General features: G+C 37.5%; 1 protein-coding gene across 1 annotated transcript; it reads left to right on the top strand.

Moving 5' to 3' along the window:
• Nucleotides 1-10: 10 nt before the first annotated feature.
• On the top strand, nt 11-24,359 carry galt (galactose-1-phosphate uridylyltransferase). The gene is made up of 11 exons (XM_068334836.1): nt 11-150; nt 1,466-1,635; nt 1,921-1,996; nt 2,492-2,540; nt 6,190-6,319; nt 6,612-6,668; nt 11,072-11,194; nt 15,330-15,462; nt 17,682-17,765; nt 22,350-22,504; nt 22,730-24,359. The coding sequence occupies exons 1-11, from the start codon at nt 114-116 to the stop codon at nt 22,826-22,828; spliced, it is 1,113 nt and encodes a 370-aa protein (XP_068190937.1). The 5' UTR covers nt 11-113; the 3' UTR covers nt 22,829-24,359.
• Nucleotides 24,360-25,550: the final 1,191 nt, after the last annotated feature.

Raw genomic sequence — 25,550 nt, 5'->3', positions numbered from 1 at the left:
CAGGAATAGCATTTGTGACTGAGTTCAATTGAAGTTAGTTCAGTGAGGAGTTGCCAGCACGGTGACACGGTGAGAAGAGGCAGTTCTGTGACAGTGACTACAGCCCTACCGACATGAGCGACACAAATGAAGTCAGTTTCGATCCAAAAGGTTTGTCGCTTTCATTCATCCTCAATATATATATATATATGACATGAGAGTCATATATCTAAGCTGTGTATTACTCATTGACTAATCAAACGCAAATTACACGCAAACCGTTACTCTGCAAAGCTAGATAATGCACTGTTGTACACTTGTCTCATGCTGCTTTCGGATTTTATATATTTTATCGACTAAAAGGAATCTTGCTGTATAAACTGTGCGGGACAATTATGACAACAAATACATAAAACCAACGTGATGTCCCAGTGACGTTTTATGAGTTGTATTCACTGTGTTTACAAATTCATGAAATGGTTATTAAATAAAAAAAATATCTTCTAAAGCTGCCTGGTCAACGCTAGATTGATAGTTACGTTTATTTTTCAAATGAGTTCAGTCACACTGAATTTACCAGAGTAAATATAGAATGTTTTTTTTTAAGTCTAGTAAGGTAAACCAATGCAAAACCACACATTTTTATTGTTGCTGGGCTTCTCAGGTCTGTTTAGGGTACCCACTGCACAGACTAGTCAGATACGCATAAGTGATCCCGTGACACCAGTTCCTGCTGCTGTCAGTGTTGCAGGAACTGAAAACACATCATTGTGGTGATCCACATGTATTGTGTGTACTTTTGGATGTGTGTCAGTACAGTATATGAAACGGTGTTCTTCGATTAACAAAAAGCTTTGCAGAAACATCAAAACTGGGTGAGCTGTCGGATGATTAAAAATCCCTGATTGGATTTTTATTAGGTAAAGAGATTCGTTGGAAGTGCAGCATCATGATTTTGTATAACAGCGTCAAATGTATATTTATTAATACAGCGTCAAATACAGCAACAGAGAGTCTTCACACAGATTAGCAGCTGGCGTTTCGCATCAAGGTGGAATGGGATGGAATTCTGCTTTCTAAACGCCAATAATTATCCTCCCTCTCATCCCAGATGTTTTCTGTGTGTGTGTTGACAAAAACAGATGACTGACTGTTAACGTGACCCAAATTGTTCAAAATGTGTTGCAGAAGATGGACTTGAGCATTAATATATACAGATTTCAAACATCTGAACACTGATATTTGTACTGTGATCACCTATATGACTGTTAATGGATTTGCAAATCCATTTGCATTCTGTTTTTTCTGCTCATCTATATAATATTCTAACAAAATACCAATACAGTACAGATATTTGTTACTGAGGATGAAACTGCCATTTTCTGTGAATAGATTTCACCGCCTTTGCTTGTTTGTCTGTGTATATGTGTTTGTGTATATGCCTGCATGCAACTTCATCTTGTCTTCTATCTCCTAAAACTCTCAGAGCACCAGCACCTACGATATAACCCTCTGCGCGACTCCTGGGTTTTGGTGTCGGCCCATCGCATGAAAAGACCCTGGGCAGGTCAGGTGGAAAAGCCACCTGAGAAACACGTACCTAGATACGACGCCAGCAACCCACTATGTCCTGGGAACACACGTGCAAGTGGGAAGGTAAGACTGCATAGATAAACATGAATCAGAAGATATGTTGACAGGCCTGAATTACACAACAAACAGGAGTTTGTTTGGTCATAATTTGATATCTGTATAATTCAAACAGTACTTTCAGGATTATCTTCTCTTGTGTACATCATCAGTTTCATGATCCCATGCCATTAGCATTTACTTTACGCTTATTCTCTTTCACATCTCCTAATGACAGTCACTTGGGTAGAAGAGACACAGTTTTAGTTTTGTCACTCCCTTTTCTAATAACTGTCTTGTATTTCTCGCCAGGTAAATGCCAACTATGAAAGCACGTTTTTGTTTGAAAATGATTTCCCTGCCCTTCAGCCACATGCTCCAGATCCTGGTGGGTGTCATCACTGTTGATATGAGAGATACTTTAACTTGGTATTGCGATCCATAATAAATAATCCACATTTACTCAGTCATTTAGCTCTGTACATATTTGACTTGTTTAAATTTCTTGTGGTTTAAAAACATTTAAAAATAAACTAATAAACCAACCAACTAAGCATTGGTTGTATGAATGTATTTTTTTTTTTTGCACATGCTCAGAAAATTTACATGTTCGCTTGACTTGGGCAATAGAGAAGTATGCATGAACATTAGCTATTCCCAGTAGCTTTTTATACATAGAGTATTTCTATTGTCTTTTTCTGCCCTCGTTTCACTCGTTTTTTATTTTAGAGATAATCCAATGGGACAGTGAACTGTTTAATTGCAGCAAATGGTTGATAAGTGTACCCCTCTATTGAAAATCACAAAGTCAATGAATTGATAATGTGCACCATATTATTAATGGATTTTTAAGCAATGTATTATTTGCTGTTGTGTTCCTCAGTTTCTGATCAGCATCCATTGTTCCAGTCTAAAGCTGCCAGGGGTGTCTGGTAAGACCAAAGCTTTATGTTACATTCACAGCAATGATCTGTGAAGTCTTGGCAGTTATTGTTTAGTCCCTTTCAATATACATATATATATTTTGAAAGGGAATGATGATGTATTCCAACTCTTAATTAAACCAACATCAAATAGCAAGATTTATTTTATGAATGCTACATAGTATTTTACTACCATACATTATTACGATCAGTACATTAATAAATAAGTGGTTGGTATGGTAGAAAATGAATTCAGGGATACAAGTTTGCCTGTTTTCACTTTAAAACATATATGATCATTTCAAAATTCTGACACACTTAGTCTTACGTGATGAGTGCAATCAGAGCAGAGAAGTGTAGGCATCTCATTTGTTGTTGTGATTATTATCTTTCTAATCAGTCTACTTAGAATATAATCAACACGCCACATGGTGCTTGTTTTTGGCTGTCTGAACAATGCAGGAACAAAACTCAAAGCTCTCACTGCACACCTGGGAAGAGGTGTCTTTTATCCAGGAAACCAACAGATGGCGATCTTTTGTCAACAAGTTTCATAATAGGAGCAGGATGATTGATTTCACACTGGTGATTGTCCCCCAGAAGCACATGTTGTTATTGGTTCGACAGCCAAAAAAGTTTGATACAGCTGTCTCATCTGTTGGGAGTTGACTGGGATTTATTCATTGTAAGAGGTAAATACGTAGACTGAGAAGCTTAACAGGAGTGATAATCCTTTGTGTGCACTACCTCACACATATAGCAGGGTGTGATTACAATATCCACAAAATGCCAAGCCACAAAAATATGAGCTTGAATTTAGCTTACGGCCATATTTCAGTAAATACACTTCCACAGTGGCGACTCATTTATATTTCTTATCATTTCAAAGATGAGATCTTCTGTCTTTGGAAACTGGTTTGTTTTATTTGTGAAGATGTTTCTGAACAATCAGAAATACAAATTTAGAATCCTAGAATGTTTGTGCCCAACAGCAGAGTTACACAATAGTTGAATAATACCTTGAATCAAAATGCGGTACTGTATGCGCTGGTTAAAAATTGAACCTGGTGCTTGAATCCCAAGTGTTGGCAGAGTACAGTTTTAAAGTGATGAGGTACAAAAAACATGGCGCAAATCAATATATTTGTGCCATCTTTTTATTGATTGGATTTTCTGGCTTTTCTTTCTCTCAGATGCGTTTATTCATGTTCAGGTAGTTTCTTTTAATAATTCAATGCTTGTTTGTACAGTTTTCATGGTTGTGGCCTCCTCAGTCCAAATGGCCACAGGGACAAGTTAGAACAGTTTACTTGTTGCTGATGCTCGTAACACAACATACAGTGAACACATTTTTAGAGGGGAAAGAATATGGCCAGTGGGATTATGGAGAACTGGATCATAGGAGACAAAAGACAAGTGTGGTGGCTTCTTGCATCCCTCCTTCTCTGTCATACATTCACTCCAGAGTGGTCCTAAAGCCTTCCACAAACTTCATATTAAACAACATGATAGTAAAACTATAATGTAACTATATTTAGAAATAGGAAATATCTTATTGGTACACTTTACATTACTTACAGTATTTCCTAGCCCAATCCAGAGAGTCTCTGCTCAGATGGATCCTTATTTTTCTGTTTTGTAACTCGAGCACTTAAAGAAAGTGCAAAATCTTTTTGGTTTGAATTCACCTCACAGTTTTTCCCTGACCCTTTATCTTTAAATCTTGTCAAGGAATCATCAGTAAATTGAGTCAAATAAGTGAAAACTCAGTAACTGTACTTTTCAGAAAGTTTTCTAGTTTTCTGTTCTATGATGCTAATCACAAACTGCAACTTCATTCATTACTAAAATCAAAGTCTTGGGCATTATTGAAGTCATAATGTTCATGAAATCTCAAATCAGGAAGGAAACATTTAATGTTTTATTGGATGGATTGTCAAATAATTAAGGCCTTCCTAAGCATGAGTTCACACTGACATTTCAGCCTGCTTCTTTTTTAAATTAGGACTTTAAATAAATTCATCGTCCTGTTTTATAACAAAACACGACTTGGCATAAATGATGATAGCGAACAAATAGAAGAAGACCGACTTTTAATTTTCATTAGGCTCAGCTGTACCTAAGGCAAACACAGCACACTTAGCTACTCTGAGAACGTGAACCTGTTTAGAAGCTGCATGTTAGCATGATTGTGAATATCTTGGTGTTGCCTCTTGTTTGGTGCAGATTTACGCACGCACACACACACACACACACACACACACACACACACACACAAAACCAGAGTGCTTGTAGCTCCTATAATACTCATGAACATTTCATAAATACAACCATTCAGTTTTGCTCAGAGCATAAACACCCAAGACTGGTTCAATATTTGATTGTGTACTAGCTGCTTGGGCCACAAGAAGATCCTACCTGTCGAAATTTTTCTGAGTAAGGTAAGTAAGGCTGTGAGCAAACGTACTGTATATAGACATTGCATTCCATTAAATACACACACCCTGAGGGTGTTGGATAACCACACATACTGTAAATCTGAAATATGTAGTTTGAAAAGGAATTATACCCCAAAGCCAGTTTTTTGTTCATTGTTAATGAAATTACATGACATACATGGTGAGTAAACACTCTGACTAAATAGGCCACTCTAAAATAATCTGTTTTGGACCATGAATATTTTCTAATGAATATAAAATACTGATCTCTGGGAAGTACTTAAGCAAACAGATCCATCTAAAAAAAAAAAAAAAAAGAACAGACTTAAAAAGGATCAGTCTTACTTTCATTAACTAGGTCAGTCCCAAACACAATAGATCAAGGCTGCTTTTGTGATGCGTTTCACGGAAAACTTTGGCAAGACAGCAGCAGCACATTCATGACTTATTAATCAGAGCTAGAACAACAACAGGACATAATAATAAATAATGAAGGAAAGTAGAGAGTCAGTTGAAACAAGGAAAAAATGAGAGGTGAAGAATTGGCTTCATTTGATTATATTATTTAGTGTTTATGCCGGAATTTGGTGTGAGGCTAAAATCCATTCCGTTTCTGACTGATCATTACAGAGACAATGATGATTTGTTGTCTTCATGTTTTACTTTGCTAGTGGTATTAACTGGTTATGAACGTGTCTTTTTGTCTCTGTCTGGAAGATGTGAAAATTCACTGGATCAATTTAAAAGTCACCCACAACACTCCCGACATTCCCCATAGCCTAAGATTTTCTTTGTGTTTCGTGCTAATAAGCATGCTGGCAAAGTAAACCGAAACGGTGAATATGCCAAGCATTATACCCGCCAGACATTCCTATAACAGTGCTGTCATTGTGAGTTAAGTGCACTTGCATGCTAATGTTAGAATTTAGCTCAAAACTACTTGTCAGCACTATTAGATGCTGTAGACGCTAAGTTCTTTAGTGTCACATTATTCTTTACAGCTCAGTTTAGTAAGTTAGCATGAAGATATTCCCCCACAGATGAGAGAGAATGAGGGATGCCTCTGAAGGAAATCTTTTTCCGTAGTTCTCATATTTTCAGCAGATATGAACCAGTATATTAACATATTGTGAATATTGAGTTATATATATGATAATATGCATGTGATACAAACATCTCTGCCATCATCATCTCTGCCACTGCCTTGACTTCTTTTTCAGTAAAGTTATGTGTTTCCATCCCTGGTCCGACATCACCCTCCCTCTGATGAAAAAGCAAGAGGTCATCAAGGTGATTGATGAATGGGCGGGGCTTATTGAAGAACTTGGTGCCACATACCCGTGGGTTCAGGTATGGGATGCAAACATACATGATTAAAAAGACTTTGAATTCATTTCTTTTTTTTTAATTGTATGTAAATTTAAATGTCTTGACTGCACACTGGATAATAGTCAGTTGTATTTGATTAATGCTTCCATGCGTTTTGTTTTATTTCATTTTATGATACTGTATTCCAGACCAGTTCTGCTACCTATATCTGTTAATTGTAATTTTAGTTGGCTATTCTTGGTTTTATTGCTCCGTCCATGAGCATAAAAAGGTAAATAAAACTATTGATTTTGTTCTTATTTTTTGTTTTAAGATCTTTGAAAATAAGGGGGCTGTAATGGGATGTTCAAATCCACATCCTCACTGTCAGGTAAGAAATACAACACCTATAAGTTCATGTGAATGTGTCAAATATGTAAACTTTAAGTGATTTCAGAAACTGGGATCAACTGACAGCAGCGATCCTATTAAAACACACATGCACGCACGCACGCACGCACGCACGCACACACACACACACACATACAGTACACCAATAACATAGTTATTGTGAATCACAATGACACAATCCAGTTTATGTCATTGTTTCAATTGTCTAAGATCTCAAGTTTTTATGAATAATAGTAATGGTGATAACATTACTTTTAGCCTTAGCATAATGTATGACGTTCTGGAAGGCCATGTAGTTTTGATAGGGAAACTCTGTTGTGGGCACATAATATCCCTTTTATGGCGTCATTCACCCTAACCCCCCCATTCATTCAGCCTGTGATGAACTTTGTCTGAAAAACCTTTGTGCCTTGTTTAAAGTTAATGAGCTGTAAAGGGCTTTTTTTACTCATGAAGTGATCACCACAGTAAATATAGGTAAATAAATATTATACAGATGAAAACTGCTTCAAGTTGCGTATATAAAATGTGTTTCAGTCAAGCTGAACATGGTGCAAGGTCGGCTCCTGATCATTTTCAAAAAGATTCAAAGAGTAACATTTCTACAAAAAGTGTCAGAAATGGCTCAACTTTTGCCATATATTGTGCTAAATTGTGAAGTTCTATTATTCCCATTGTTTCCAACATTTTTTTAAACTATTTAGCTGCATGAGGAAATAACAGAGCGCAAAAAACCCCAAAAAACTAAACGTAATGAGGGCTGAAATAATATCAACCTAATAAAAGTAAAACCTTGCATGTGGTCACTTCTGTGTGAGTTAAAATAAATTGACTTGCCTTGACAACGGTGGTTATTTAAGAGTGAAAATATTTCCATGATACCATACACTATGACACTGTAATTAATTTTTTTAAATTGCTTTGATTGAGAGACTACATAGTGGCAAAAATTACCTATTCAGTGTTTTTAAAAGACTACGTTGAAAGAAAAGGGCAAAGAGTGAAGTTTGGTTGAACTAGTAAGGCTCTGTCACACAGTAAAATAAAGTAAAATGTACTATCAACCAGAACCTGTAAAGTTCAATAATTTATAGGACATATCTCATTAAGGTGCTGTTTTAACTCATCAGTAATGCACCTCTGATCTAGGTAAATAGGGACATCTTGAATCATCAGAAATTAAACATTCAACTCCTCAAAGAACGTATAGATGTTTACACATAATTGAGGTTCCACTTTAATATACAAATTAGCAGTAGGGGGCAGTATGTGACCTCAGGATGGCATGGTTCTTACACGTGGATGTGACTGAATCTATTCCTTTGTGGAGAAATATTTATATGGAAGGTTGCTTTGCAATGGAAAAGTAAGAGGGATGAGTCAACAAGAATCACTAAAAAACAATCCATGTATTAAAGGTGCCATTAGTGATTTGTTTATGTTGTATCACTGCTGCCAGATCAAAACCATGTTTTGTTTCATCTGGTCCTGTATAAAAAGAATTCAAACTGAAACGTGAATGATGGACGTCTTTCAAGATTTTAGCAGTCTTGCTTCTTGCTTCTTTTTTTCCCCCAACATAGGCCAGATTCACATATCCTCAAGCATCAAAACAGAAGAAAAAGTGTGTGTGTGTGTGTGTGTGTGTGTGTCTGCGTGCGTGCGTGTGTCCATGCAACCCCTTCAGGCCACAAAGTTAGAAGCGAGGATCTAAAACTTTGAAGAATAACGAACTGAAAATGTAAATCTTGTTCTGGAGGCAGTGTTGCTTCTGATAACCTTTTTCTCATAGGAATAACACTTTATATATTTTTATGTAAGTAGAGGAAGGAAAACCAAAGTCTCTGGAGTTTTACTATCCATATTTTATGTAAATAACTTGAGTATTAATTCTGTTAAGTGTTCAGAATATGTGTAAAAATCATTTCCTTCTCTCTCAGTGTGGATGTGTACTGTTATTGCATTCTTATTTATTCCGTATTTGTATGTGTTTCAGCTTTGAAAAGCTCTCAGTAGAGTAATGCTTAAAGGACTGAAGCTGTCATAACAGCTTTTATGAGTGATCCCTGGTATTTTCCGTAGCTTGGTCTTATGGGAATAGAGTGTATTTGTTTTTCTCCTGTGTGCTATCTTTATGTCTCAGTACATTTATCTTCGAATCCACTGTCTGTTCCTGGATCGATGATAGATCAGTGAATACAAAAACACAGGTGTACAAACATACTCACAGCTACTGATGCTGGCAGGCATGCAAATTATCTACGTACCTGAAAGCATGCTGATTTACACATAGAGTTTCACACTGACTGTCTGCCCTTTAGGCTTTCTAGGATCACTATCATGAATCACTACAGCTTTAATAAAGTTAATATTCACAAAGTACCACATTAATATTATGCTTAGCTTCTGACTACACCCATTGTTGTAATCTTACAAGGCCTAGGGCAACAAAGGCAGCAATATAAATGTATTATTTTAAAATAATCATCAAATTTAGGATTATTTATGAATTTAAATCCAGTAAAACAAAGATATACTACACGTTCCTGAAGGCATGCAGAGCAGAATATCAATAAGTTGCATGAAATTTATAAAAAAATAACAAATCATCTGCTCAGTGAAACTTTTTTGGAAATTTCACACATATAATGCACATTTTTCCTGTTATTAAGATTTTGTACAAGAAACTTACATCAGATTCTCAGTGGAGATGCACTTAATCAGAATAGAATTTGCTGTGTAACCTGAAGCAGTGCTACTTAAAGCAGCAGAGAATCCCTCTGATTACCACTTTGTTCATGCTGATGGAATATAATTGGAAGACCTATTCCTGGTAATGGCAATAAACTGCAGTTTGTTTAAAATCTCTCTGACAATTAAAGCAAAAGGGCAAACATATCTAAAAATGCTTCACAGTCTATCGTTAACTGCAGAATATGCTTAAATAATTCAAGCAATGAAACTAAAGGCCAAAAGAAATGTCTGTCATAAACACACACAAGCAGCCTCCAAATACAGCAATAACTAACCAATATTCTAGTGCACATTACAGAATGAATGTATGCTGCACACTTTAAGACTGTTGACGGTTGCATTCCTGCATATGGTTGTGCCCATTAGTTCGAGCTATGACAGATGCAGATGTAAATACCTCATATTCAAAAACCATACAAAATTGTTGTCTTGGGGATTTATTCTGAGGCAGCAGTGGGTGAGTCAGGAGTTGCATTTTTAGTTATCCGGTGTTCTCTGCATGCTTTTAAAGCCATTAAAATACTATAAAGTGCAAGCATAAATTATCCCAGTGTTTGTCATGATGCTTACCGAGATGCATAAAAACCTTTCCGGAACGCAGTACAAGCATGTTATGAAGCTCATTCTGCAGCCGGAAAGTGTTTTCCCCAAAGCCTGATTGAAAATGAATGATGCTGTTTGTGAAGGTGAGTAACTCGGGCGAATTAAATGACCTGCAGTATCTCATCTGATTTAGAGCTCCTAAACAGCCTGTTTTCTTCTGGCATGTTGAATTTTTCAGTTGCAGATAGTAAGGGTAAATACCACCTGCTACAGAATGACAACTCTTCTGATCATTATGGAGAATGTTTGCATGTAGATATGCTATTAATCACAGTAAAGAATCACATTTTTGTGTGTGTGTGTGTGTGTGTGTGTGTGTGTCTCTCTCACTCTCTTCACTCAGCACCCAGTCATTTCTCAAACATTTGCAGTATATTAGTGTTAGCTGAACCTACTGTGGTGTTTTTAAATGTTGCTAATTTTGTAATTACAAGTGACTTAACACTTTATAAATATTATCATATTTATAATTTAATGTTTGCCAAACTTTAAATGAGCTTAATACCTTCTTCATATTTTTAACCACTCTGAATGACTACATTACCACCATAACATGAATACAGGAACTATGACAATTTTGGTTTTGACCAACGGGTTTAGTACTCAAATGCAGGTCAGAATGATGAAGGCAGTGTGTTAAAGAAGTGGAATTAGGTCCTAACTCAGCTTTGTGTTGAGTAAAGGCTAATGGGTCTGGAAGAGCTGGTCAGATATGAACCGAAATGAAAGCCTGTGGCTGCCAGAGAAAACCCATGTATTGATATGAAAAACTTTAATATTCAAATTTAGGTATCAAAACTCAGATGTCTGCACCTGTGAAAGTTTTATTGCTTGATTGATGTTGAAGAACGTCACTATAAAGTGACTGGGTTTAATGAGATAATTTAAAATCAGGTCAAGGGAATAAATTAGGCAGATTGCTTCATTCCCCTTTAATCCCTTTTCAAAGCTGAAAGTGTTATAATATGCATAATTCTATAAATGTTTGTCTCTTCACTGATTTTCCTGCTTCCTGTGACTTTGCAGGTGTGGGCCAGCAACTTCCTTCCTCATGAGCCAACTCTGTCAGACATCCATCAGCGAGCTTACTATCAGAAACACGGAGAACCACTGCTACTGCAATATGCCAGACTGGAGGCTGAGAGAAAGGTATACTCAAATAACCACAACAATTTAATAATGTTTAAGGAAAGCACAAAAATAAAAGAAAATACGATGTCTCCTTCTAAAGCATAGATTTTGCTATCCTGAAACATACCCAGTGTCACTGGTGCATTGTGTTCATGCTGAAACCCGCATTAATAAAAATGCATTCATGTCATGCATTAGGGTCAGAATTCATACACATACTGGTGAAAAAAACCTATGGTGTGTACTGTGGGAAGCCGTGTAACAAATCTTACATTTGAGCAACTAAAGGTCAGATCCATTTAATCAATATTACATGACTTAAAGCATGTTTTGTTAAGTTGTTTGTTTTGAATTACCCAATAATTTGCCACACTGACTCACGTTAGCTTTGAGGTAATACTTCCTAATAAACCTTGGAAGCTTAACTTAAAAAATACCCCCAAGTTTGTAATATAGTGATGCCGTATTTTTCTCAATACAGCTGCCCTTATTCCTCCTCACTTCATCTATTTTCACTTTTCTGTGCTTTAATCCCCCATCAGCATCTTTTGCCTGCCTTTCAGTCAGTGAAGCATGTGATTGGACAGCAGAGGTACTCATTAACATAATACTACAGCATCCTGCTTGCACCTGTGTGAAGATTAGTAAACAAACTGTTTGAAAGGCTAATATTCTACTGGTGTGGGGCATCAGCAGCAGTAACCATCAAAGATGGGAACAGAGCACTCAGCACATTGAGCATATTGGTAAATGTCTTAATATGAAGCACACAGCTCTCTATGGTACGATTGAACTCGACACAGGCATGAGTTTTCTGCTTCCTTTGTTTTGCTCCCTTGAGCTGTGAAGAGATGGCTCACTTCTGCTATTTTATTATTAATACATTAAGTTCATATGCCCGGCTAAAATAGTTCCTCAGTTGTGTTGAACCAGTGATAAGATGGTCAAACACACTTGTAGTTTAGCTTGTCTGACAATGATACAGCATTTTACCTTCTTTTATCCATAATCTGTCTTTTCAGTTTGATGTCATGATGAATATAATGGGTTTTGAGGTTGACATCACCAGTTGATGTCACTTCCTGTCAGCTTTCTTCCCTTGTGGGTGACTAAGTGCAGTAACAAAACCCCTATGGTAAGAAAAATGGCAAGGACCGTGACGTTGCCTGGTATGGTTCAACCAGGGCCCTTTGTTGATTAGCCACTTCACACTCAAAGCTGAAATCAACTTGGGGTCTCTCTTCTACCCTTGAATTACGAAAGTAGTGTTTAATTTATTGTCAAGACTATTTTGAGAAGTGGGTATAATTATGGAGTATAAAATTAACCACGAGTTTGAGGAAAAAATATCACACAGGCCAAGATAGAAGGATATTGACCAGAGGGGGGGTTGACAGATCATAGAAAGAGGGGAGAAAGTAGACAGCCACTGATTCATCCAGGGAATGTACTTAGACCTGGTCTACTGGGAGAATGTGGTGTGTGTGTGTGTGTGTGTGTGTGTGTGGGTGTGGATAGAATAGCATTAAAATTTTGAGAAGAGTGTAGTTGATGCCAGACAGCTTCTCGTGGGGACTGACCTTTATCGAATCAGAGTCGAAGCAAAAGTTTTTTTGTGTGTGTGTGTGTGTGTGTGTGTGTGTGTGTGTGTGTGTGTGTGTGTGTGTGTGTGTGTGTGTGTGTGTGTGTGTGTGCCTGTTGTTGTACCTTAGCTCTAAAGCTGAGGTTAGGACCCTAAATTGGCATACTGCAGTGTACGGATGAGTTTGAATTGGGCTTCAGCTGCTCGGTGACACTCTTGACTTTGAAAGAAAAACTTCCTGAGCTAATTGAACAATGCTCTTTTGAATCTACAAGGTGTCTGTTTTTGAATACCATCCACTTCCCCTCTCTGTCACACTGTGTCACTCTACTCTGCATGCTGTCTTATTTTTCAATCTTTATTCTTCTCCTTTATGCTCATGCTGAAAACAACAGAAAAGGGGCACAGTGAATAGTGAATACTTCTACCAAGGCCCAACATTAAAAACTTAATTCAATCAAGCCTGATCCAAAAGCAAATTGTGTAATTTGTGAGGTCATTGTGTGTGTGTGTGTGTGTGTGTGTATGTGTGTGTGTGTGTGTGTGTGTGTGTGTGTGTGTGTGTGTGTGTGTGTGTGTGCGCGTGTCTGAGTGTGTGTGAGAGAGGGAGAGAGAGGGTGCGAGATGAATGGTCAGGGTATTTATGCCACATTAATTGTGGGGTTAGTTAGGGGTCATTGGGGGCACTCCACTGACCCTGGAGGAAATTAGGAGGGCTGGCCAAAAGATGGTCATCAGTGATTAAATACTTTGTCTGTCCGTCCATCTGTCCGTCCATTCATCCATCTTTATTTATATATTTATTAATTACTTTTTTTTTTTTACTCTAGTACAGTAGTGCATTATTCCCTGGGATAGTAGAGAAAATTTATTTTTAAAAAAGCCAATAAATGCTTGGTCTTTTCATCCAGATTTGCATGAAAATCAGTGGGTTCTATTTATACCGTCCTACCATCAGTTTTTATGGAAATGCATTTTGTAGTTGTTTTGTAATCCTGCCAACCAACCAAGCAGTAAACCGGTGAAAACATGAACTAAAATGATAATGAAAAGGTGGAGAAGGCTGACATCTTTCTACCTGCTTCCCACCAGGAAGCAGGGATAAAAACCAAATTAATAATGAATGAAAATAAAATGTTGTTCTTTATGGTTTTACTAATTAAGGATACCCATGATACCTATAGAATTTTCTTCCTTTCCTTTGATTAGTTACTAGGATTTTCGAGCTCTAATTGCACCAGGGACTAAGTAGAATCCTATACTGCCAGTACAAATCCTCAAACAACTGAATATTTTGGGACTCTCTGTGTCTGTGAAATAACTGTTCCCCCTACACTTAAACATGAACTCTTTCTCTGGTCCTGATCACCTCATTATGCATTTATGCTTGCAAAAGTTGGCCCAAATCTCCTGGTGATACTGTATCAAAACCTGTATTGCTTTGGTATCATATCTAATGTATTTTTGTCAGTTTCATAAGCATGATGCATCCTATGATAGTCAATTACTAGAAGATAAGAAAATGCCTTCAAACCAGATGAAAAGGACCATCTGGTGGTCTTTGAACCAGATATTGTCAGCAGTATCATGCTTTGTAGTTGTTCATTCAAATAAAGTCAAGTAGAACTTTATTAGACCCTAAAGGGGAATTGTTTGTGCATCAACAGTGATAATACAGTGCACTTGCACACAGCTTACACACAGCAATGCAATAATGAATGCAATAATACTGCTGTAAATACAATAGATTATGCATATCAAACTTTTTAATGTAAACATCCAATATTATATTCTTTGAAATAATGTATGGCCCTGAAATAACCAAAATACATATTAAATTTCTTGACTTAACTCCATTCAGATCATGTATTATGGGATGGCTGTTTTGGCCCTCTGGCCACAGACCATATCAGCTTGTATGGATGCAAATGGGGCCAGGCTTGCCACACCCCTTTTTTGGGCTTTGCTTTGGTGTAACAGATCATTTCATATTTAATCTCAAACATGCCCACACCAAAAGTTTTCAAGTTCTTATGCCAGCGGGGACTATGAATGGATTGTTCCACTTGTCTGTGGAGAAGCAGCTGTGTTGCATCTATAAAGTGACTGATGTTGGGATGCCTGTCACACTGGCTATGGTGATCTTGCTGAGAAAGACTTGACATAATTGTCCAGATTTTAACACTTAAACTTGGTGGGGCAGACTGTCCATGAGGAGATTAAAAATGTAAGACTGAATCTGTAAACCACACCTTTTCACATAATATGAGCCTGACATGAGAGCCAACTCATTCCAGACTACTTTTACCTGTGATTGGGGGATCGGGATGAAAATGGCTGGGTTCTCCTCAATTGTCAGGCCAGTGTTAGCATGGCTTCTACTGACTTTCTATTAGCGCTATTTAACACAGACACGCATTATTTAACACAAAATTCCTCAAGGAATCATTTTATCACTGTTTAAAACTCAGTGTATTATACTATAAGACAGTTTGTAGGCATAAACACTATAGAACAAGTCATACTGTGTCCATTTTGTGTAAAAACATTAGCATTTTCTCTCTTCCCTAGGAGCGCGTGGTAGTTGAGAATTCTGATTGGCTGGCAGTGGTTCCATACTGGGCAACTTGGCCCTACCAGACGTTGTTGTTACCACGACGACATGTCCTCAGACTCACTGACTTGACCCCGGAGGAGAGAGAAGGTGAGTGAGTGCCTGAGAGAGTAATAAGCTAATCAAGAGTAGTTGAAGGTGAGCCAATGTATCAGTGGGGAACCTGCTAGTGTGATTGGTGTATGCATTTTGAGTGTTAGTGTGTTATTAATGTATGCTATTTCATGAACACATCTTTGCACATGCACCCCCCCCCCCACGTGCTTGGAGTGGCGTTTTCTAAATCAGCTCAAAAGCATTATTTATATTGAAAATAATTTACATCCAAACATGAATTAACTTATTCTGACTATCTTAATGTTACTGTCTCTAAAAGATGTTGTTGAAACTTCAGTACCTTTCTTTCAACCAGTGTTTAAATTCATGGATGCGCCAATCCTTTCTCCATAGTTTATCTCATGCTAAGCTGAAGTTTATGTTCGCATGTGTTTTTTCGCTGTCAACTTTTCCAATTTTAAATAGTTTCTAAGTCAATAAAATGCTTTGGCATTAGTTCAATAAATTGATACTCCTTGTTCCTCACTTCTGTTTCTTTTTAATGATGTCATTAGCAGACCATTATCTCAAGATCTAGTGAAATGACCTACCACTTTCTTTCAAGGACAGACCACCATATCTGTAAATTAACTCAAGGCTCATTTAGAAGACTTCATTCGACAGTCAATAGTCTGTTTTGCTCATTTAGCTTGTGTGTAAGTCCCAAGGCACGTAGATAAAAAGATCAGTCTGATAGATGTCTTACTGCAAAAGCACAGTGTTTCACATTGACTTTCACAATGAATCATTATGGGATAACAAATGGAAATCATCTCCTGTAGATTTTTGGGATGGTGATGTTTTTGTCCTCAATCTGAGCAAATTTCAGATTGAGGACTTTCAGTAAAAGCAGTGTGTAGTGAATGACTTGGGTGTCCAGTGATGACACCCAGGTCATGTTCGTGCTTCTTCCCACAGTCCATAAACACAACATCGGTGAATTGGCATCTACTGTAAATGACCGCAAGGTACCAATGTGAAGGTAAATGATGTCTGACTAAGGATTAAACTAGTGGAGAGGAAAGACGTATGTATTGACAATGGACAGATCAGAGTGTTTCTTTTTGTTATTTCTATCTTTAATGCAATTGATGGTTTTATTGAAGCTGTTGTTATGATTATACTAATGGATTAGATTTATATCATGCTTTTCTGGACACTAAAAGCACTCACAGCGGTTTGATTATTCATTCACTCCTCATTCATACTTGGTGATGGCAAACTACATGTGTAGCCACAGCTGCCCTGGGGCAGTCTGATTGAAACAGGGCAGCCAATCTGCATTAACGGATCTCCAACCATCTTTGAACATTCATACACATTCACACACCAGCAAATGCCCTAACTGGAGGCAAGGAGGGTGGAGTGTCTGGCCCAAGGAGAAAGATACAGTACAAATAACTGTGGGAGTGTGATTCAAACCGCCAATCCTTTTGAGCACTGGACTACCTGCTCTATCACCTGAGCCCCTGCTACCATTTATGGATAAATGTGGATGATTAGATGGGTATTATCATCATTATTTCTTCGTCCGTGCGGCACGGTGGTGCTGTGGGTAGTGCTGTCGATGCACAGCAAGGTGGTTCTGGGTTAGAGTCCTGCTCTCTGTGTGCTCTGTGAGTTTGCATGTTCTCCCCGTGTCTGCGTGGGCTCTCTCCGGGTTCTCTGGCTTTCTCCCACCTCCAAAAACATACGCTTCAGGTTAACTGGCTGGTCTCAAATTGACCGTAGGTGTGTGTGCGTGCACGTTTCTCTGTCTCTGTGTGGCTCTGCGTTGCACTGGTGTCACGCCTTGAGTTTCCCCCGCCTTATGCTCTAAGCCAGCTGGGATAGGCTCCAGGTCAACGTGACTTGCGACATTGGATAAAGCGGTTCAATGGGGTTCAATGGATGGATTTCTTAGCCCATTCAAGGGTTTGCTTTTAGCATCTTATAACTTTGCACTTTATAAAATTTTTCTGAATTTATTTATTTTTTCCTTTAGATTTAACTCCCCCAGATAATGATAAAAGTTTAATCTTTAATTTACAATAATTTTCTGGCTTTTTGTTAGTTTTATTGTAAATTTTTTACTTTTGTATTACATGCTTTTCCCACTATCCCTTGTCATGTGTTTTTCATTATTAACAAATACTTACTAATTAATGTCCCAATCTCTGCTTGACTTCCTCCCTTTTTTCTCACTGACTACCCCTCTTCTGTGTGTTCAACAGGTTTGGCTGACATTATGAAGAGCCTACTGACCAAGTACGACAATATGTTTGAAATCTCCTTCCCCTATTCCATGGGCTGGCATGGTAAGTCAAAGTTAAGTTAATATTAAAGGTTTTTTGCTTAAATCAGAATGGTCTTTGTTGTTGAGTGACAGAAGGAGAGAACATTTGTTCATGACCTTCTAAGAATTAAATGCATTAAGATTGATTGATGATTAGAGAACACATGCTGCTATAAACTGGAGAGTGTTAACTTACTGGGCCAACATTGACATAGTTGTTGAATAGTTGTTTAATTTACATTTAATGGGCTGGCCATTAAATGTTAATCACTAGAGAGGATGTGGCTAATGGTAGCATAGACGGAACGGGAGCTAGTTAGTTAGCCAAATACATGCTGACTTCATTTATGCTCATAAGCAACTGTAAAAAAGATAAAAGTGTGGCGTATGAGTGTGCATGTCTACCTCTGATCCAGGACATTGTAGCACACAAATGCAACATGCAAGCTGAAAGTTATGCAACAGAACATGTTATGTTATGTAAGTTTGATTTAGTCTCTCCTGCCGGTCCTTCCAGGTGTTTGCTGGAATTTTCTTGCAGGATATAAATCACAAGTTTATACCCATGGGAGATAATGAATTACAAAATTTTGGGTTTCTTTTGCTTGTGTTTGATGACCTTTTGCTCAGGCTATGTGTTCAGAGTTCTTAGCAAATGGAAAAATCAATACATTAAACATGTACATTTTATATAAGTCTTTCTTCTTTTTTTTTCATTCATTTTCATCTACCGCCACAGTATCCGCCATAGCGGGTCAAGGGGAGCTGGAGCCTATGCCAGCTGGCGTAGAGCGTGAGGCGGGTGACACCCCGGGCACAACGCCAGTGCATATAAACCTAAATAATTCGTTTGCACAGCAATGTCAATGTAATCAATATTACATACTCGTCTGTGCCTCTCTATCATTCAGTGTTTTTTGAGTCATGGTTGTGAACACACTTTATTAACAAATCGTCTTTCATCTTTTAGAGGGCCCTGAACTCACATCTGGCTTCAGAAGTCAACATTAAATATATATATATATGTATACTGTATACTGTATATTTCTCTCTCTCCCTCTCTCTCTAGAGAGAGAGGGAGAGAGAGAGTGATTTTTCCACCCATTCTATTGTCCGTAGCTCTTGAATCTCAGCAAAATGGGAAACAAAAGAAACAATAAGAAGTAAGAAACCAAGTGAAAAAAGTGCAAAAAATACTACAAAATGCTACCTTAACAGCCAAGCTATATTTTCATTCAGACTGAACAAGCAGACAATTCTCAGACACTAAAAACCAAAATGCATCCATTTTGCATCACATCAGTCAATATGTCAACATGAATCATATTCTAGCTGTGGACAGACAAGTGTTTAATTGGTTTGGTGTGAAAAAGCAACGGCATGCAAGAGACCATAAACTTTGTAAACAAAGGTGATGAACAGCCGTTAAGACAGCTGCAGCTCAGTGGAGGCATTGGCTGGTATTTAGCTTCTGAGATGAGATAGGAAGGGAGATACATTGTGAACAATGTCAGAGTGATGTCATTCAAGCAGCTTCAAACTGGAGCAAAGGTGAGAGCGATGTGATGCGATGAGTGATGTGGACAAGGGGGAGCAAGTGTCATTACGGCTCAACGGTCACTAAGGATTCCTGTATCAGTTAAAAGTTAGAGAGTGAGCACTTATTAGATACAGAGGTTAAATTGTAGACTGAAATAGCTCCAAAATTATTGGACAGATTGCAACTTGGGTGACAAAGTTCCCAGATGATGGGAATGGTATTGGAGGTTCTTCAACAACGATTGGTTTGATTACCTTTAAACTTAAACATAGAGTTTCCAACAAGAGGAATCATGTTACTGTTTATGCACTATTTTCATAAATAGTGACAATTGACAATGATCAAATAGCATTCTCAGACTAACTTCATATCTGGTGCTAATTGTTACCTTGCAGCCTACTATCATGCTAAATCAGTTTTTCTCAACCCATGAAAAAATATGAAATAAGTTGGGTTGGGTAAATTAAATTTATGTGGGAAAAGTAAACAAACTCGGCTTTGCTGATGCATTTGTGGTTCAGAAGAGCAAACCTCTTCCTCTGCGTGTTTAGTTGCATGACACTATACATTCTGCCTGCTAAACATTATGCTAATATTGTTTATATTCGCCTGTTAGATTGAGATGCATATGCACATTACAGATACAGTATAGCTGTAGCCTCTCAGTCTGGTTTGGATAGAGAAGATTTCAATTCTTGTCATTTTGTGGTAAGCTATGTTCACTTTGCATTGCCTAAAATCCCCGGAGAGCACTAACAATTCCTCTATGTAGGAAAAAACCTGGAACTAGTGATGAGACTGAAGTGAATCTTATTTGATTTAGCATACATCTCAGTCTGTAACAACTTCTATATCCATTTCAAAGAATGAAGCACTATTTCTGCATGAACATTTACCACCTGTCAGTCTGTCTTTCAGTTGTTTGTTGTTGTTCAAGAAAGGCAGCTCGCATGAAAGATGGTTCATAAAAAGAGAGAGATGTAGCACTGAAAATGTAGTCTGAAGAAAGGGACAGAGGGCATGAAAGGACACTGTCAGCAACTCATTTTCTTCTTATGTTATCTGATATCAAGTTTTTTAAGTAAAAGCTCTGTCAAAAAGTTGCCTAAGGTCAATATATTCCTATATAGTCACTAAAACACAGAGGTCTTATTGTAGGAAGTTGTCCGAGGTAATTGGTAGGTACTTCATATTTTCTGTGACTGAGGTTCTCTAAAATTTTCACTCAGCCTTATCAAAAAAAAAAAAGTACTAAAGAAGTAATATGTTTCAAATAATTCCAGTTTAAGTTTCTTTTCAGTTAACGAATGGTGAAATAAGATTACACCTTCATGATTCCTTCATTATGACAAACAGTACACCTATCGCTGATTCATTCTCCCATGTTTTTATATTTTCAGATGACTTCTCCTGTTAAAATATCTTCTGATTATTTTTGGTGTATTAGATTTATTCAAAACATGAAAAGAGTTAGAGACAATTATTGAGATAAACACAAGGGTAATAAATGAGAGACAGATCATTAAAGATATAAAGTAATATTCAGATTAGTAGCAAATGTTCAAAAACAACTAAACTATACCACTCCTCCAACAAAGCAGTTATTTTCATATCCCAGCATTAGTGTTATTAGGAGGAAAATGTTTCATGATCCCCTGGAAGATTTGGAAGATTTTCAAAGATTATGTGGTACACATCCTAATGGTGTGTTACTGCTTATCTGTTGTTTTCCAATGCTTTTCATGAGGCTGAAAAAACAAACAAACATCCAAGTGTTTCTTCAGTTATAGAACTTCTGCTCCCAAAATGATGCTGTTTTTAGCTTTACCAAGGGACTGAAGTAAAAGATGAGCTAAAACACAGACACACTGACCACATTGTTTTGGACACACACACACACACACACACACACACACACACACACACACACACACACACACACACACACACACACACACACACACACACACACACACACACACACACACACACACACACACACGGCCCATATAATGAGTCGCGTTATCTCACCATCTGTGTTTGTGCTTTATTTCATCTCATTACGAAGCAGCCAGCTTTTATCCAAGGCTTGGCTTATTAGTGGCAGTTTGGAGATAAAAGTGGTCGGATGGTGTTTGGGTCACTTGGGAAATTATGGATAAGCTCCAACTACCTGCTTATTCCTTCAGGAGGAAAACACACAGCCCATTAGAGACCGTATTAACTGGTTGCATGAAGGACTAGAACATAAATGGAGACTGACTCACAGGCACAAAAAAATATTCACACTGATGCATGAATTAGAGATTGCAGAAAAATAACATTAGGAAAATGGAGGTGTAAGATATACAAAATGCTTTATGGCCATGTGTCTTTCAGTATGATTCAATTAGCATTAGTGTTCCCCCATCCAAGAGTATCTTAAAGGTCAAATATATGAAGCAGAACAAGCATATACACAAAAGATGAAAGTGTGTAGCCTTTGTGACTACTAATAGATGCATCTTTATGTGAACCCTTCAATCTTTAACCATCATTTCAGAAAAAGTCAGAAATATTTTGTTTTAAATTTCTCATACGTACATATTGTAGCCCTACATTGCCAGCGATGTTCTGATTGTGATTGGAATGTTGTCATTGTGACTTTGAGTTTGTGACATCCAATCTTTGATCTCCTTTTCCACTTCAGATCGAAGAACACATCTTGTAAGAAACTCAAAACCCACTCACACTTTTTTTTTTCCATATTTAGTTTCTTCAAGTCTGTGGCTGTTGCCTGGGGTGCATACAATATTTTTTTCCCAAGTTCATTTCATTGGGATTAACTCTCAGGCTTAATTTAAATATTACATGAGGAAGAAATACTGTTGCCATCACTTGTTATCATATTCAGGTTGCTTACAGTACTTATTTCTGTAATATTGAACATTTAAGATTTGTTGTTGGTTTATACAGTTGTATAGAGGCGCAGTTAAGGTTGCCAAAACCTCAAACCATCTAGAATAACTTTGCCTCGATGAATTAAGGTGATGCTGTCTTTCCAACGTAATGCCTTTGTTTGTTCAGGAGCTCCCACTGGCCCCCATTTAAAGGAGGACAACTCTCACTGGCAGCTGCATGCTCACTACTATCCTCCTCTGCTACGTTCAGCAACGGTTAAGAAGTTTATGGTGGGCTATGAGATGCTTGCCCAGGATCAGAGGGACCTGACACCTGAACAGGTGAGTAGCAATACACATTACATAGCCGCTTTGGGTATTAAGGCTGTCAGTTTTACAGGATATTTCTACTGTGTTAGTTCGGTGATTTATATTTGATATTTGATGTCAGATCCTTTTCTAGGCTACAGATTGTAACACCATTCCAAGATTGCAGTAAATGATTCCTCTGTCAATGCAAAAACTGTGTAAAGGCTTTCCGTCTTTTGTCTCTTTTAAAAATTACAGGCTGCTGAGAAGTTAAGGAACTTACCGACAGAGCACTATAAAATCAGAGAGAACCCGGACGAAGGAGGGAAACAAGGGAAAGAAAGCATAGGAAAGTAAAAGCCAAGGTGGAATGGCTTGTGCTTTATTTTCACCAAAGTATATTTTTTACAAACTTGTATTTTCTGCAAGTATATCAGATTATAATTTTTTTCCTGAGGTATTTTTAGAATGACATTTGAATTCCATGATGTTCATTTTTATATACTACAATGGACTGGGACATTATGTTTAGGTTTGGCTGTCTAAACAGAAGAAGGCATTCTTTCCTAAACAATATATAATATATCTACTATATTTTATTAAATTATGTGTGAGCAAAGAAGGTGCTGGGTTCCTTACTGCAGTTATGAAATGGACTTCAAACAAAATGATGCTCTGATGTTTTAGGGAGATTATGGAAGAATGTTATTGTTTCCTTCTCTGCTGTGTTTTCAACTTGAATAACACTTTTTTTCTGCTTTCTTTCTTTTTTTTTGGTGATGTTGGAAATCTGTCAACAACAGAGTTTTCCTTTCTAACTACACAATGGATAACTGAATGCCTTTGTTTGTTGGAAATGCATTTCAATAAAACGTCCTTCTTGAATGATTTTGACAGCATTCAGCCTCAAAGATGTGACAGAGCAATGCCTAATTCTGCAAAGAAAATACATTTTGAAAAAATAGCAGATGTCACATCACCTGTTTACATTCACTATTATTTAGTATATTAAATTGATAAAATTCCATGATCCAACACATGAATCATATGTTTATGACATGGACATGACATGTTTGTTACAAACATGAGATCACTTATTTGTAATGATGGGGTGTATTAGGAGAAAATGTGGGTTTGAATATTTCTGTACCTTGGAGAGGGGCACACAGAGGCTGGATTTGACCGGTTTTGTACACAGACGTAATGAGTTCTGAATCTTTCACCTTGAACAGAACCTTTGCCTACAATTTTTTTTTACAGATGATTTGATTTTAATAATGTGTACATGAACATGTGTGCCTTGAAAGGGTGTTAGCTGTTGAAATTGGATTCTGTGTCCCCACTAACCAGAAATTTTCAGAATAAATGATATGCAACAAAATATCCAACAATTGATATGTAAAAGTACACTGTCTCTTAATTGGGCATCTGTCTGTACCTATAACAGTATAAAAAGCAGACTTCATTACAGCTAACTCCATGTAGTAAGTTCTTCCATGTAGTACCCATCTGAAATTCAACTACAACTACCTTATATGACATTAAGGATCATGTTCAAAGACAAGCATTTTATTTCGACTGCAGGGAGCTTCCAGTGGTGGAACAACGTGTTCAGTAAATGACAGCCGGAAGATAAGATCTTATCAGACTGAAGCTTCATGAGGGAATCTGGCTCCTACTCCCAGCATCAGTAACTGCTTAGCGCTGTTTACCAGTGTTTCAGTGTGACTTGTGCTGTGTAGTTTGACGTATTTGAAATGTTTTAATATGGACTACATTGTGCATTTACAGTTTCCAGGTAGGTGTGCACTTGAGTGTTTACTGTTGTTGTATCATAATAACTACTACTACTAATCCACAATTGGAGCACAGCACACCTCACACAAGGGAATAATGGAATTGATACTCGCATCTCAGGTGATTGGAAACCATGCATAGAAATAAAAAAAAATCAAATAAAACTTCAAACATTGACTGTATTGCAGTCTCATGGTGATGACAGCAGAGGGTAGTGTTGCTTAAAAAGTGAGAATCATAAGTTTGTTAATAGCATACGCCAATATTTAAGTGCATCCCCCTCATTTCTGTCTGTAAAACTAAAAGCTTCTCTACACACATTGTCTCACTGATCAGAGAGGTCGAGTGCAGCTACAGAGTAGTACACTAGACTGAATAGTGTGAAATAATACTCCAGCAGGATGTGTTCAGGTGGGCTTTATGTCCACTCTGGTAATTCTCAATGATTATATTCAACTACATCCATACAAAACCAATGATCTGTGTAGTTTATCAACAGATTCATGAAACTGTTTTTGGTGTGTTTGAATCACATTAGAACATGACATTTAAATAAGTTCACATACAGATATGTAATGTGCAGTCAAATAAGAAGTAGTTTGAGCTGGTTATATGGCATGTAGTCAAGGTAACTGGCTAAGCACAGGAGCAACGCAATTTTCTCATGTGTGTCATTTATATTTCAGTTAAACCAATTTTAGCTTAGCCAGCCTGTCCAACTAGTCAGATGTTAAGGATTGGTATGAACCATATGGCCATTTCTCATAAAACTACTTTCTAGAAAAGCGTAGAATGGGAAGAATCTGATGTTTGTCCTGAGGTAAGCCCTAGAGAAGTCAATAGTTCATCATTCTGCCGCATAGAAAGACAAAAAAAAAACGATTACAGGTACAGAGGCCAACAATGTAAAATTTAGAGTCACCAGTTCAACTATATTGCATGTTTTTGGTGATGGGAGGAAGTCAGAGAACACAACCCACACAGGCGGAAGAACATGCAAACCCCACACAGAGAAAACCCAGACCCTCGGGTGGATTTATGACTCAACAGCATTATCCACTGCACCAGCAAGCCTCCCACTGACTTCATTTGTATGTATGATATTAAAATCAACTTGGAGCAACTCACAGGGAGTTACAGAACTCTTGATTTCTGTTCACAGACTATGATGTCACACCAAAGTATTTTCAGTGAAAGTGCTAAGGTTCTTGAAATGTGCATGTTTCTTGCATCTTGATCACGTTTTGTGCAACACAGTGGGAGGAGAGGTGCAGAAGCGAGT

This window comes from Antennarius striatus, chromosome 15 (genome assembly GCF_040054535.1).
Source record: "Antennarius striatus isolate MH-2024 chromosome 15, ASM4005453v1, whole genome shotgun sequence".
Lineage (NCBI taxonomy): Eukaryota > Metazoa > Chordata > Actinopteri > Lophiiformes > Antennariidae > Antennarius > Antennarius striatus.
This window is presented reverse-complemented; position numbering and strand designations above follow the sequence as displayed.